Source organism: Fundulus heteroclitus, unplaced genomic scaffold (assembly GCF_011125445.2).
Source record: "Fundulus heteroclitus isolate FHET01 unplaced genomic scaffold, MU-UCD_Fhet_4.1 scaffold_53, whole genome shotgun sequence".
Lineage (NCBI taxonomy): Eukaryota > Metazoa > Chordata > Actinopteri > Cyprinodontiformes > Fundulidae > Fundulus > Fundulus heteroclitus.
In genome coordinates this window covers 2,050,866-2,064,903 of record NW_023396956.1, presented here as the reverse complement: position 1 = coordinate 2,064,903, position 14,038 = coordinate 2,050,866, and the positions used below count along the sequence as shown (strand labels likewise).

The 14,038-nt window shown below is 40.3% G+C and overlaps 1 protein-coding gene across 7 annotated transcripts in view; it reads left to right on the top strand.

Annotated features, from left to right (window-relative positions):
• Positions 1-1,164: 1,164 nt before the first annotated feature.
• The window catches only part of parp4 (poly (ADP-ribose) polymerase family, member 4), a 45,835-nt gene continuing 32,961 nt past the window's right edge, over positions 1,165-14,038 (top strand). For 3 of the 7 annotated variants that reach the window (XM_036132621.1, XM_036132622.1, XM_036132618.1), the window contains exons 1-13: positions 1,166-1,266; positions 5,166-5,292; positions 6,190-6,415; positions 7,356-7,422; positions 7,675-7,753; positions 7,831-7,935; positions 8,095-8,253; positions 10,013-10,150; positions 10,222-10,392; positions 10,474-10,625; positions 10,703-10,834; positions 13,566-13,664; positions 13,800-13,983. In XM_036132621.1, the coding sequence (XP_035988514.1) occupies positions 5,167-5,292; positions 6,190-6,415; positions 7,356-7,422; positions 7,675-7,753; positions 7,831-7,935; positions 8,095-8,253; positions 10,013-10,150; positions 10,222-10,392; positions 10,474-10,625; positions 10,703-10,834; positions 13,566-13,664; positions 13,800-13,983 (1,638 nt within the window). In that variant the 5' untranslated portion in view covers positions 1,166-1,266; position 5,166. The other 4 variants (XM_036132624.1, XM_036132623.1, XM_036132620.1 and 1 more) reach the window with 3 other exon arrangements.

Below are 14,038 nucleotides of genomic sequence, written 5' to 3'. Positions count from 1 at the left end.
ACAATAAAAAATTAGAAGAAAAAAAAGTATAAAAACCCTTCTTTAAAAAATCTGTTATAAGAGATAATAAATACATTAAAAAAGCATGTCAGTTTAGTTTAAATGTTGAATACCATTGCCTATTCCACAATGTAATGCTTGAGGCTGTTTATTGTTTTAATGGAAAGTGGAACAAATGAGTTCTTATAGCGGTTCAATCTACAGGCAGGGACTCTAAGACGTCGACCTGAAGGAAGAAAATTGTCCCAATTAACAAATCACCTGCAGTGTAACTTAAATTTCTGTTAACGTTTTTCAATTACAGGTGCTTTCCTTTTTATTTGTTCTGGCCTGTGGACCGTTGCCACATGTCTTCCCCCCTTCTAAAAAAACCCTTTCCTGTTAATCTACTGTATGGCAAACAAGCTACTAGTGCCGTAAAAACTCACAAAAAGAGTAAAAATTAAAAAAATATACACAATACATTTTTTTACAGGTGACAATGTTAATACGTGACACTGGAAGACTCCATCAGAGGGGGACGCACTGAGAGTAAAATGGACCAAAGCAAATAGCAGCAAACAAGGAATTACATTTTTGTCCCATTTTTCCTTCATTCCTGCTTCTTCTCTAGAGTGTGACTGCTGTAGATTATGGTCTCCCCTTTTATATTACTTTCACTGAAGATAAATAGCGCTCGTTATCTTAACTATTTTCAAATATGTTTATTTCTTAATTAAGCAGTTTATTTACAATGGTTCAATAACCGCCCTAGTACCCCTTTATCTGTTATCTGTGACTTTCCTAAACACAAAAAAAGTAACCCTTGTTCATTGCCTGTTAGTCAGTTTTTTGCCTTCATTGTGTGTAATATGAACTGTAATGTGAACCGGAGTAGCTAAAGAGAAATTTTTGCCTCTTGATTCTTCTTAAACTCAGAAAAAATTTTGTCCATATCATCTGTTTATTCATGCTCTTGTATGTTTAACTCTTATAAATGAATCTTTTCATTCTTATCAAGATATATATATATATATATATATATATATATATATATATATATATATATATATATATATATATATATATATATATGTTCGACCTGTTTGTACGAAATAAAGTTGTCAGATTTGATTTTTCGTTCCTTTCTGCCCGGGCTCTTATTCTGAAGGCCACCAGACCGGATGTTGTGACTTCCATCGCTACAGTCAGCTCGTGGCTGTTCTCCACAGCTGACTGATAATTTACCCTGAGAGAAAACCAGTTTCAGTTCCTGCTTCAAACCAGGTAAAGAGCCCAACCCGGAAACTCCTTCTCTGGGTCTTAACGGTGCTAAAAGTAACGTTTTTTTTAAGTTGTTAATTTCGCCGTGGAAACATTTAGCTTTCAGTTTTAAATGTAACTTTAAACGCACATTTATGAGCTGCAGAAGCAGCCAGCTGACCTGAGATCAGTTTTATTTCCTGCAGCTGTTTGCTGGTTTTTACGTCGCCGGTGTCGCACCTTCACTTCCGCGTTTGTTTTTATCTGATTTCGGGTTGAAAACGCTTAAATTAAGTCACATTTGTTTCTCTGAGGTTAAAGAAGACACCAGTTCTACTGAAGGGGCTTCTGGGTTTTCTGAAATTGATATCAGGACTGAAGAAACAACTTTTATAATAATTAAACCCGTCCTGCATGTTTTTGGTGTTTTTCGGTCTCCACACGCTTTATTTAGATAAAAAGGTGATTTACAGATTTCTGCAGCGCTTTATTGGCACCCTGAGGAGGTAATGCCGTCATTTTATTCAGGTGTGCTGGAGCAGGTAAATATCTAAGGCCCCGTCCCAATACTCCCACTTCCACCCTTACCCCTTAAATGCGCGTTCCCGCTGAGGGTGCGAGTGCGCAGTGTGTCCGGATTCTCCAGAAAGGTGTCTTATGTGGCTTCACTGAAGTGCATTACCCACAATTCATGGTTGAATTTGACGTTTTGTGCTACAAGATGAAAACATTTTTCTGTAAAAAGACCTAAGATCAAACTGCCCCCTTAAATAAATGACTAATCACCTATTATCGTTTCTTAAAACTAATATTGTAGTTATATTTACTTAAACTGATATTTCCTCAAACTGTAGCAGCGGGTTTAATTGTGTTCTATCCACTTTGTTGAATTTGTTTGATGTATTTGCACTTTAAAATGTCTGGAAGCACCAAGTAATGTTTTGCACGTCTATTTATTTACTTTGTTTTTATCTGAAAGTGTGTTTCTGCACAAGTAGCAACCAGCGATGCTTACTGTCTGCGATGTTGATTTTCTTTTTACCTCAAAGTTGTAAAATGTCCAAGGAGGAAATTGTCCTCAAAAATACCTAATGTCTTTATAAATTATTTATTTTCTGTGACAAAAAAGTCACATCAAGGTGCTATCATTAATCAAAGGCAACAAAACATATTTTTGTTATTTTATATTTACTTTGTGTATATATTTAATATTATTTTCCATTAATTTCTCAATATCCGCCGCTCTGCACAATCCTCTCAAATTTCGGTTCCTGCACTTTATTCCCCTTAAAAGAATTGCTTGTTGCAATTTTAATAATTTTTAGCAGTAAAGATGGCAAAAACAGTGACGGTGTCGTCATTTTTGGGTCGCCGTTCTGACACAGAGAAGCAAATGGATGACATAACCTGTACTGTCCCAATTCGCCATATTTTGCACGCTTTTAACCTGTGCACTTGATCCCTTAAATGCACTTCCACCAGGTGTAGACTTTATAGAAGTGCGCAGGGTTTAGTGTGAGTATTGGTACAGGGCCTAAGGCATGAAGGAGAGTGGGTCCAGGGTTGAAGCAAACCTGCTCAATATAAAAACATGTAGTTGATTTTCTGAGAAACTTGGGAGAAAACTATTTATTCTAACAATGTTTATAAGCTGTAGGCTGTTTAATTTAATAACCCCATCTTTTGTGTTATGCTCAATAGTTATACACCATGTTGAGTCTATTTTAGTGCTGCTCTCCATTCATACAAACACTGTCACACCCAAAGTCCCCCATTGTGGGACAATAAAGGCATTTCTTATCCTATATAACCCAACCATCCACACAGAAATGCCACACTCAGTCAGATAGCAGGTGGAACTGTGGTCATGGGTTGACAGAGAAATTCCCTAATTGGGCATAATGGCGTACGATATGTGTATATTTACCGCGTAAGGGCGCACATATGTGTTTGGAGAGTTAAAAAAAAGCACAGTAACCTACATGGAAAAGAGTAAATAAATGTACAAAATGTCGACGCTTTCACTACACATCTTTGATTTTGGGAGAGATGGACACAGTGGCACAGTTTTTATCCTTTGGTGACTGTGTCTGTCCAACAAAAACTGCTAGAGTTGTCTTTTCAGGGTTTAATAAAGTATGCTGTTAAAATAAATAAGACAATTAGGCCAACAGTAAGGCAAAAAACATCCATGTAGAATACAAAGTGGTGTCTTTTTTTAAAGCATGAAATGGTTAGAAATCATGAGAGAACGACAGAGATGCAGAGACAGAAAGACAGAGAAAGCAAGGATTAGTATAAATCAGATAATTTTACAAAATAACATAATTTAGCTTCTAATTTCATGCAGAAAAAGTTTTTCTAATTGCAATTTTCAAAATAAACCTTGTGAAACCCGTACTTGCAGTAGGTTATGTATAAATGTTACTCTACATTAATTTTATCTCTGAATGGCTTAGATAGAAAATATTAAAACAAGAAAGCTTGAGTTTAAAGAAGAAGTCTCACTTTAACCTCAATGTGTGTCTCTGGTACATTTTCAATTAAAACACTCAGTTCTCAGTCAGTGAAGTTACTCATGGTGGGTCGAGTAGCCAGATCTTTTCCTCAAGCAAGAGTAGCGATACTTTACAATAATATTACTGAAGTATAAAAAGGTACACTGAGTTACTTCACTAGACGTGTTCCTCTGAAAGGTGACGCTGTTCTGCTGTGTTTTTATCCTTAAAATATGTTTATAGGAAGCGTCAGGTGACAAGGGAAGGGGAAAGGGGGGGGGGGCGGGTTTCATCTGGAGTGGAGGTAGAGAGAGTTGTGGCCTGTGAGACATCTTGTTTTGGTCTACAACAGGCATGTCCAACTCGAGTTCTGTATGTTTTGGATCTGTCCCTGCTCCAACACATCTGATTCAAATGGTTCTGTTTGTCATCAAGGCCTGCAGAGGCCGACAGATTAGCAATCATTAGTTCAGCTGTGTTGAACCAGGACAACACCTTAAACATGCAGGATACCGGCCCTTGGGCGCCAACTTTGGACACCACTGGTCAATAGCTCACCGAGTGGTTAAATTTCACTTACTGCTCCGTTTACAATAACATGTTTATCAGTCTGGATCTGGAAATCCCTCATCATCTTAGTCCAGTCTCCGCCTCAAACTGAGGACCTCAAATACCTCGGGGTACTGTTCAAAAGTGACGTTAGGATGGAGCAGAAGGATCAATGGATTGGGGCCACGGCTGCTCCAGCTTGTTATTCCAAAGCAGTGCTTTCTCTGGAGGGTGGCCAGACTCATATTTAGACATTGACCTCTATTCATTGATCTAGGTGAGCTCAGAGTTGAGCCACTGGTCCTCCACATCAAAAGGAGTCAGTTGAGTAAATACAGGTATTTCATCAGGATGTCTCCTGGGTTACTTACTTGAAATGTTTAAGTGGCACATCCCACTGTGAGCAAACCTCTTGGAAAAGACAGAACTTTTCAAAGGGACAAAAGCCTAGTCTGTGCCCTGGAAACGCTTTGGGATCATCTCTCAGAACTTAGGAGCATATAGCTGAGGGGCTCAGGGTCTGGATTTCCCTGTTGACTATGTTGCTCACATGACCCAATCTGGGATTGGTGGAAGACGATGAATGGATGGAGTCAGTGGTGTAGTAAACTAGAAAAGCTTATATCTTAATAATAGTGTCTGATGTTCATATTTGTAAATGAAATAGTCTACTGAGGGTTTATAGCCTGTTGTTTTCTAGAGAAAGTTGATATTAAGTATCAACCTCACCATTTTATGGAAAAGTGCTGTGAGGTGATTTCCATTATTTCTTGTTTGGTAAATGATGGACAGGTAAGCCCAGCCTGCATAACTGTAAACCAGGTGGTTTGTTCCCTGTTTAATCATAATGTCTGTTCTTGTCCACTTTACTTGCAGAATGGGTGTGTTTGACAATTGCTCAGTGCTCCTGGAGCTAAAAAATGTGCCACTTAAGGAGAAGAATAAGCTGAAATCAGCAGTGACGAAGAACGGAGGCAGCATTTGCTTTATCGTCAACAAAAAGGTGAGAGAATGCATTTGTATATGACAGTTTTCTTAAACCTTAAATGATGATCTAGAACAATGTTAAAGGTAAAGTGTGCAACTTTTCTGGAAGTTTCCCCAAGTCCTTTTTGAATAACTGCGCCAGACCGTCTTACCTTGCTCTTCTGCTCTTCAGAGGGGTCACATGAAGAAAATCTACCAAATCCACTCTGGTCTTAATTCTTTCAACTGATGCCTTCCTCTTCTTCTCATAAACTTATATGCGGTTCGTTTCCTGTGACTCTAAGTAACTGAAACTGCATCCATTTTGAGGATGGCATAGCTTGATGTTTAACTAGAAGAATTAGATTTACATGCATCCAAATAAACAGTTTTCATGAAACCTTTATAGTCTTAAACATTACATTTGGAAGCTTGACTTTGGGAATACATCATTTTTTTGGGTGGATTTTGCGTAACTTGACTCTGGACAGCTGTTAGCCTGACTCTGGGTAGCTGTTAGCTTGACTGTGGGTAGCTGCTAGCTTGACTGTGGGTAGCTGCCAGTTTGATCCTGGGTAGCTGTTAGCTTGACTCTAGGTAGCTGTTAGCTCAACTTTTAGTATAAAGTTAGTTTGGCTCCTAATAAGTTGTTAACTAGACTCTGAGTCGTGGTTATATTGTGTAGCTGAACAGCTGGCAGCTTGACTTTTCAAAGCTTCTAGCTTGACTCTATGGTTAACTGAATTATGGAGTAAAGGGAAATTATGAACGCATTCAGTATTTGAAATAAACCCTTCATCTTGGCTTGCTGACATGAACTGTTCTGATTTTATGACATGTATTTCATGGCTTTATTGATTTATTATATCAGTTTTATTGTCCAATCACTTTAGATTTGAAAAGACGTCACATTTTTTGCCTACATTTCCCACAGTGCTCTCTGGTGGTGACCAACGAGTTGTCCAACCTGAGCTCCAACAGGCAACGCAGTATCCAGAAGCACCAGACGCCGGTGGTCGGTTTGGATTATGTGTACAACTGTGTGGAGAGAGGAGTTCGCCTGTCTGTGGACGGGTACAAGATGAATACTTCATCTACTTCATCATCTTCAGCTCCTCCTCAAGTGACCTCATCGAAGAGCGCTCCAGTTATTCATAAAGGTCTTACCACACATGTCACTTTGAAATGGCTTGTGGCTGTGTGGGATTTCAGATGAGTTTAAAGGAGCACAATTACCTGAAATTAAAGCTGAACTTTTATTTCTGCACAATGACAAAATACCCAGCAGTAACTGTCTCTAATTACTGCCTCAGAGTTGGATGTTTTTGCTGGATTCTTTCTTGGTAAACTGAAGTTTAGTATTAAACATTTTGGAACTTTCAAAGGTTTTCATTGAGAAATAGGACTTTTTTTATTATTAGATCAACATCTGGAGATTTTCTTGGCTGTAGACTCAAAATTTGAACGGCACATTTTTCAATGCAGGGAATTTCAGCCATTACCCAGGATTTTGAAAGCCCTTCTGCGTTTTGCCACAATTTTAACAGAGTAATTTCAATTTCCCAGATTATCCCAGGATTGCCCAAAAAAAAGTACCACTAGTAGTACACAGTTAAAGTTTAGTCAGAGGATATAATCTAACAGTTCATGTTTTCTTTATTTCAGTGTGTTTCATTTGTCCATGAGAAAATTGGTTTGGATGAGGGTAAAGTTAAGCTTTAGTTTTATTTCACTTTATTGTCTTACTAGATTGCAGGAGAGTAAATATCGAAATTAATAATTTGTTTATTTTTAACACACGACGGCAACGACAGTACGACTGTTGGAGTTCTTCAAGGTTCAAATAAACAAAAAGAGCAACAAAAAAAAATGGACAAATGTTGGGGCTCCATTTTTAAACCTTCACATCTCTGTGGGGTCACGGTTGCTAGGTGCAGGTAATGCTTTGGTTTTCTTATTAGCGCCACCTGCAGGCCTGGAGTTTTTTTTCAGTTTCTTCACAACTTCCTCACACGTCATTAGGCTCAGCAACAATTGTTCACTGCGTATAAAACGTGGAAAAAGTGCTTCTGTGTCCAATATTGTCTCTTCTTTTTGTAGTCGAACTTCCCAAAGGTCCAGGCTCATCAGTGCAAACCGCTGTAGAAAGAAATGCCCAGAAGTTCAGGTGGGAACATCCTCATATCAGACTTCTGAATTATCTGTGTTTCAGTCTTTCTATGTGACTTCCACAGGGGAAAGTTAGGTAGAATGCTAGCATGTTTAGTCACTAAGCTACTATAACTACTTTCTCTTGCAGACTTCAAGACAGAGGATTTTATCCACTTGTGTTATTTTAACTAAAGCTTGAACTTTAAAACACTCTAAAAATAGCAAAATATGAAATCAGGCATTTAACCTTCCACCTTAATTTACCCAGAATTTACCATGAACGGGACTCTGATCTCCCGCCGTTCCCAGATGATTTCCAGGTTGCAAAGTACTCCATTTTTGGACAGGTGAAGGAGAAATCCCCCCCCCCTCGTCTGTTTGTGTCTTGATGCTGTAAACCATACTGAACTGGGTTGTTCTGCAGAACAAAGGCAACAAGTGGTGCGTGTTGGAGCTGCAGAGCGCCAGAGCTGAGCAGGGGCGGCGCTATCGCGTGGTCAGGTACTGGCAGGAAGACGTGACGGCAAAGGTATGAAATCATTGTGACAGAAAACACGAGATTAATCTCTGTCAGGGCTGATTGTGTTTAGGAGGGAGAAGGTTTTCCTGAATATATTTATGATTGTTGCTTCTTCTTGTCCTGGGTCTTTGTGAACCAGGAATAAAACTAACCTGGTTGTTCTGACAGAAGGCGTCTGTGATGGATCGCCTGGTGTTCCTGTCCACCTCAGAAGAAGCTCTGGACGTGTTCAAGGAACAGAACAAAGAACTGGAGCGCTCTTACCTGCAGAGGATGAGCAGTGTACCTGCGGAGGCGTCACACCTGGGCTCCGCCCCCCTGCAGCAGGTCTGGTACACACACCCTAACACCAACTGACTGCTTGTGTTGGATAAAAAGGACCGTCTGTCTGTAATTGATGGACAGTGGTTTCTAAGAGCTTATTCGTGCACAACACACTGCTGAAATATTACCGCCCTTGAATTATATCTGATAGGTTTCTAATTTTCTCATAAATAAGCTTTAATAAGTGTGGTTTAAATTTATATTCAGCGTTCAGTGTGTCCCAACTTTCCAGGACACAGCCATCCAGCTACATGTGGCTTTTTAGCCCCTCCACACTGACTTTAATACATTAGAACTGATTTTATATAGAATATAAACTCATCAGGACTTCCTGGTTTTGACTGCAGTTCTGTGTGTTTTAATCCAATATCTGTTAAAGTAACAGTTATGGTACAAGTTCTTCCACGTTCATTTTATGCTATTTTTCTGGAAACTATATCTAGAATTTGGTTGATTAATTTTAACAAAAAATGTTTCTATGCTGTAATTTTATGTAAGTTAATATGACTGTTTTTAAAAGATTAGGTAGGTATTTTTTTTTGTTCTTAGCCTTTTAAAATTGAATCAAATAAAAGGGAAAAAGTGGCTGATTGGATTAACGAAGGTTTCTGTCACAGCAAACATGTGACAATAAAACCAAAACTATTTTTTTTGTGTCCTGTCTGGCAGTAAGAGCTATTGTCTTAATGCCAAAGAGCGCCCAACAGATTTTACTTTCACCAGTGGAGCCTTAACGCTTTCACCATAGATTTATACATGCAAGAAGCTTTATTAGATTTATGCTGGGATTATTTCATGTTCAATGAACACTGAAATGTGAAGGTAGAAGAGGAAAAAAAGGAGAGAAACAGATGAGACAAAATGCTAAAAGGGGTAAAAGGAGAAAGAGAAAGCAATATAACATCCTCTGCGTCTGCTTCTACACCTGCAGAGAGAGATAAAAAGAATAGCAAAACCAGCCGATAAAGTATTACAGGTACAAACAACCAACGCCTTGATACCATCACTGAAGAATATCCAGGATTATTCAATTTAACTTGTATCAAGTGACGGCTAAAGATAATAACAGGGGGTTTCTGTATAGAGGTAAATCTGGAAGTACCTGAATCCAAGGTTAGATCAAAGCATAGTTATGTGTTGTCATGTGTTAGACTGGCCTAGTCAAAGTCCAGTTTTAAATACAAATGAGAAGCCGATTGAACTTGAGCTACTTTTTAAAAAGTGGGCAAACATTTCAGTCTTTATATATTCTGAGCTCGTAGAAATGTATCCCAGGAGACTTGGCCTTCACACCACTCTTTTCAGATGTATATTAATAAAAATTATTTCCTTTCGCTTTACAGTCACAGAATAAATTCCCTGTCACACCAGATACCAATAAAATACTTTAAAACCTGTTGTTGGAAAGTGACTAACAGTGAAAAAAGTTCAGTAGTTTTAAAAGTCGCTGGATTTACTGCGGGTTGCTGTGGGTTTTTATTGGTCATCTCAAAGCTTTGTCATCCAAACAGATGTTCTGATATTTGAATGTGTTCAGTCTGAACTTTAGACATAATTTTATCTTTGTGTTTATATAAAAAAAAACATAATTTTTACTCCTTTCCAGCCAGAATAAATTAGCTGCCAATCTTAAAGTAGCCGTCAGGTCTGTGGGTCTGTGGCCGGTGCTGCAGCGTTATCAGCTGTTGTGCAGAATTATCCAGCTAAATGTGAGCAGAACAGCACGACACGCTCACTGCTCTTCTCTCTGGATGATCTGCAGCTGCTGCTGGAGGAGAAGCTGAACTCGGCCACGCTCTCCCAGGAGGTGGCGGTGTTTGTGGAGATGCTGTGGACCGAAGCCCTGGGTCGCCTGGGAAGCATCCTCCTGGTTCCCATCTCCAAGCTCAGCCTGAACGACGTGGGTTTGCACCGGTCTGCGGTCAGAGCCGGGCTTTAATCAGCGTCTTTAAGAAGCTGTCGTTGTTTCAGGTGAGCAGAGCTGAGGGCCTCCTGCTTCAGGCTCAGAAGGAACTGAAGGAAGGAAATCAGCCCGAGGCGGCGTCTCTCCTGAAAGAGGTTTTCGACCTGCTGCCTCACAGGGAGCCCAGACCACCGTTCCCTACGGCCAAGTTTCTGTCTCAGAAGCTGGATCTCTGTCAGGTAACACCAGGGCGCATTATCGGGCTTCCTCAGACGGATGTTGCGGCTCTTTGGGGACGACTTTGATTTATTTTCCTCCAGTTAATCCGGGATGTTCTCAACGTGAGCGAGATGACGCTGAGCAGCCCCGAGCTTTCCAGCGTGGGGAAGTACCGCGCCCTCCGCTGCAGCATCGACGCCGTTTCCCCCAGCAGCGCTGTTTTCCAGAACATCGCCGCCCTGCTGGCCGACAGGTCTCTCTGCAGGATGGAAATGCAGATTAACACTGACTTCCAGAAACCAACAGATTTCTCTGTGTGTGTGTTTTCAGGCCCGTGCAGATCCAGCAGATCGTGCGTGTCAGCAGGGCCGTGGAGCTTCAGACCTTTCAGAGCGACCTGGGCAACATTAAGCCCCTCCTCCATTCGTCCAGCCCCAGTAACTTTGTAGGAATCCTGTCCAGGTAAGTCCAGACTCCCAGCAGGGTCCTGAGACGGAGACCACACAGTTTACATGCAGAAAAATGTTGGATGTTTAAAGGTACATAACCACGTTATATGCTTTAAAAAAAGACCAAAAACTGATCATGATAAAATAAGGTTAAATAAACCAAGCATCCAACCTGATAATGTTTTATGGTCCTTTTTGTATTTAGCAGATATAAACAGATGCGGCGCCATCTAGCAGCAGTAATGCAGAACTATTATAATGCCGGTTTGCTTAATTAATCAATTATAAATAATGCTGGACTGAGCCTGATCCACTGCAACGCCTCGCAGTAAAGCAGCAGCTCGGTGTGATGAAGATCAACCGTTATTAATTAAATAAATCGATCTACAGCAGCTTTAAGAGCCTCATATCAGAACATTTACTCACGTCAGTCAACTCTGCGTCACATCTGGGCCTCGGCAGGTTTAGCGTCCGCTTCAGTGAACACCAACGTTCAGACTGGATCCCCAGACTTTCCAGGCTTTTCCCTTTTGGAATCATATTTGTTTTGCAATTTTTTTTATTTTAAATTTTTTTTCTACTGGGTCTTGAACCATTCTTCATTGTTTCACTGGGAGATGCTAATAGCTGTTAGCCTCTTCCTTGTTTTATCGTGTGCTGCGCATGTGCAGTACATACTTCCGATAATATCGTAAATAAACACTAAAGGCTTTATTTACCAACAAATTGAGCAAAAACACTATAAAATAATAACTAATACGCCAGCAGGATGTGATGATCTTTCAATAAAATCAGGTAAATCCAGCTGACCATCCTCTTACCCTGGCTGAAGTCAGACTACATTGGTCACATTAAGACAATCATCAATCAACATCTGCTCCTTTACACTGAAACGGCTCAGTTCTCCGATCAGTCAGTGAGAACAACCGGATGTAAAAACCACTGAAGATGATTGTAAAATAACTTAATTCAGTCTGAATGAATGTGGCTGTAACTGAGCGTTGGTTCTGCTGCTTCAGATGCATCACTGTGTCAAACCTTTACTCAGATTTTTCTCAAGGCCTGTATTCAAACACCTGATCCTTTGGCTTTAATCTTTTTAAATGTAGGTAAAACTATCCCTAAATAACGGAGCCAGTCTGGGATCATCTACAGCACCGTATTTTTCTCACAATAAGCCGCACTAAATATTCTTCCCAAGTGTGTAATATCACTCCTCCACGTCCACAGCTCTCTATCCGTCTCTGCTGGGAGGACAGAGTAGCTGGACTACACTGCCCTGTTTCTAACATAAGGCATTTTTTTTTTACATTTTTTAACTTTTATATTGAATTAACTTACTAGGTTTATTGCTGCTAGCGCGTACTCCAGGCTGCCTTACATGAATGCACTTCTAGTTTAGACATTACAGTCAGGCAGTCTGGTAGACAGCTCAGGGGTCCTCAGGTAGTGACACAGTGTACCGTAATGCTCCTAATATCCACTGAGCGGAGCGGCTTCGTTGCTAACTAAGTCGTATTTACACATTTAAACAGATTTCTGAGCGCATTGTACCACATAAAATCAGTCTGTAAGAAGAACGGTGATCATAGATAAGGCGCATTATACATTTTTGAGAAGATTTAAGGATTTTAAGTGCACCTTATAATCTGGAAAATACAGTAAATGTTCTGGCCTATTCTCAAAGTAGAATTTCCGAGCAGTCTGACTGACTATAAATGTTCCAGATGATTTGAGCTCAATGAAATCTGGTAGTATTTCCTGCAGATAACTTGATTTAGAAAACCCAGTCAGTCTGATGTCCTCCTGGACCCAATTTGGACCTAGCCTGGGTCGTTCTAATGGAGGACTGGACTCTTTTTGGACTCCACATGAAATTCAGTGCAGGTCCAGTGAGAGGTCCATCAGAACCTAAAGATTCTGGATGGACTCAGACCACTGGATCAGTAGCAGCTGCTAGACCATCGCTGGATCTGTTAGAACATAATGAACCATTTCTAATGTAGAAATTGTTACTCCTCTTGAGTTAATCAAGGCTCAACATCGCTCTTTTGGTTTTAAGGCATTTATTGTGGACAACATGTCTTTACATGCCTTAGAAAATGCCCTCAAAATGCCGTCAGAACTAAGAAAGGAAACAGAAACATGAACACCTCAGCAATGCCACAGGCTGATTGCCTCCATGCCACGCCGCATTGATGCAGTAATCTGTGCAAAAGGATTCCCAACCAAGTACTGAGTGCATTAATGGACATTTTCAAATGCTGTTATAATTTTTTTTTACTTGGTCTGAGTAAATATTCTAATATTTTGAGATAGGATTTTTGAGTTTTCTTCAGCTGTACGCCATAATCAGCGATATTAAAACAATAAAAGTCTTGCGATATTTCAGTTGATTTGTAATGAATCCAGAATGTATGACATTTCACGTTTTTTAATTGCATTACAGAAAATAAAGAAAATAAAGAACAGTCCGCTCTCTAATTGCGTCAATCAAACTTTCCCATGGACAACACGTGAAATGCGGAACAAAAGATTCCCCCTTACATTTTAATGTGCTTTTTAACAAAGCTAAACAACCATAACAACATGAATTTACTGACAGTTATTTATTTGTGATTGAACGTTTCAATTCAAATACTATTATGGATGAACTGTCATTTTTAACTAAATATTAAAATAATTAAATATGCGGTTTTGTGTCTTGTGAACGTGAAAACATGAGTTTGGTTCTGGTTCCTCAGAGGTCTGCTGCTTCCCCGTGTCGGAGTGGAGCATCATGGGATCGAGAGAACCGACGTGGGGCACCTCGGTAGCGGCATTTACTTCAGTGATGCTGTGAGGTGGGTTTAAATACCGAGTTCAGCCGTTTTAGGAGCTTATTGGTGTGAAAAATAAATAAATCGGAGATATTCTGGTGAGCCGGGTCCAGTGTGGGCTACCAGACCGCAGCAGACGGCATCTGTTTGCGTTCACAGCACCAGCCTGAAGTACTCCAAACCCAGCGACACGGACGGATCTCGGCTCCTGCTGGTCTGTGACGTGGCTCTGGGCTCATGCAGGGACGTCCATAGCAGAGACACGAGTCTCACCAAGGCTCCTGAGGGTTTCCACAGCGTTCACGGAGTCCGACGCTCCAACAAAAAGACGTCTGAGTTCCAGGTAAGATGCTGGAGACGCAGCAACAGAGGAGGCCGGATCTCCATCACAGGTTCAT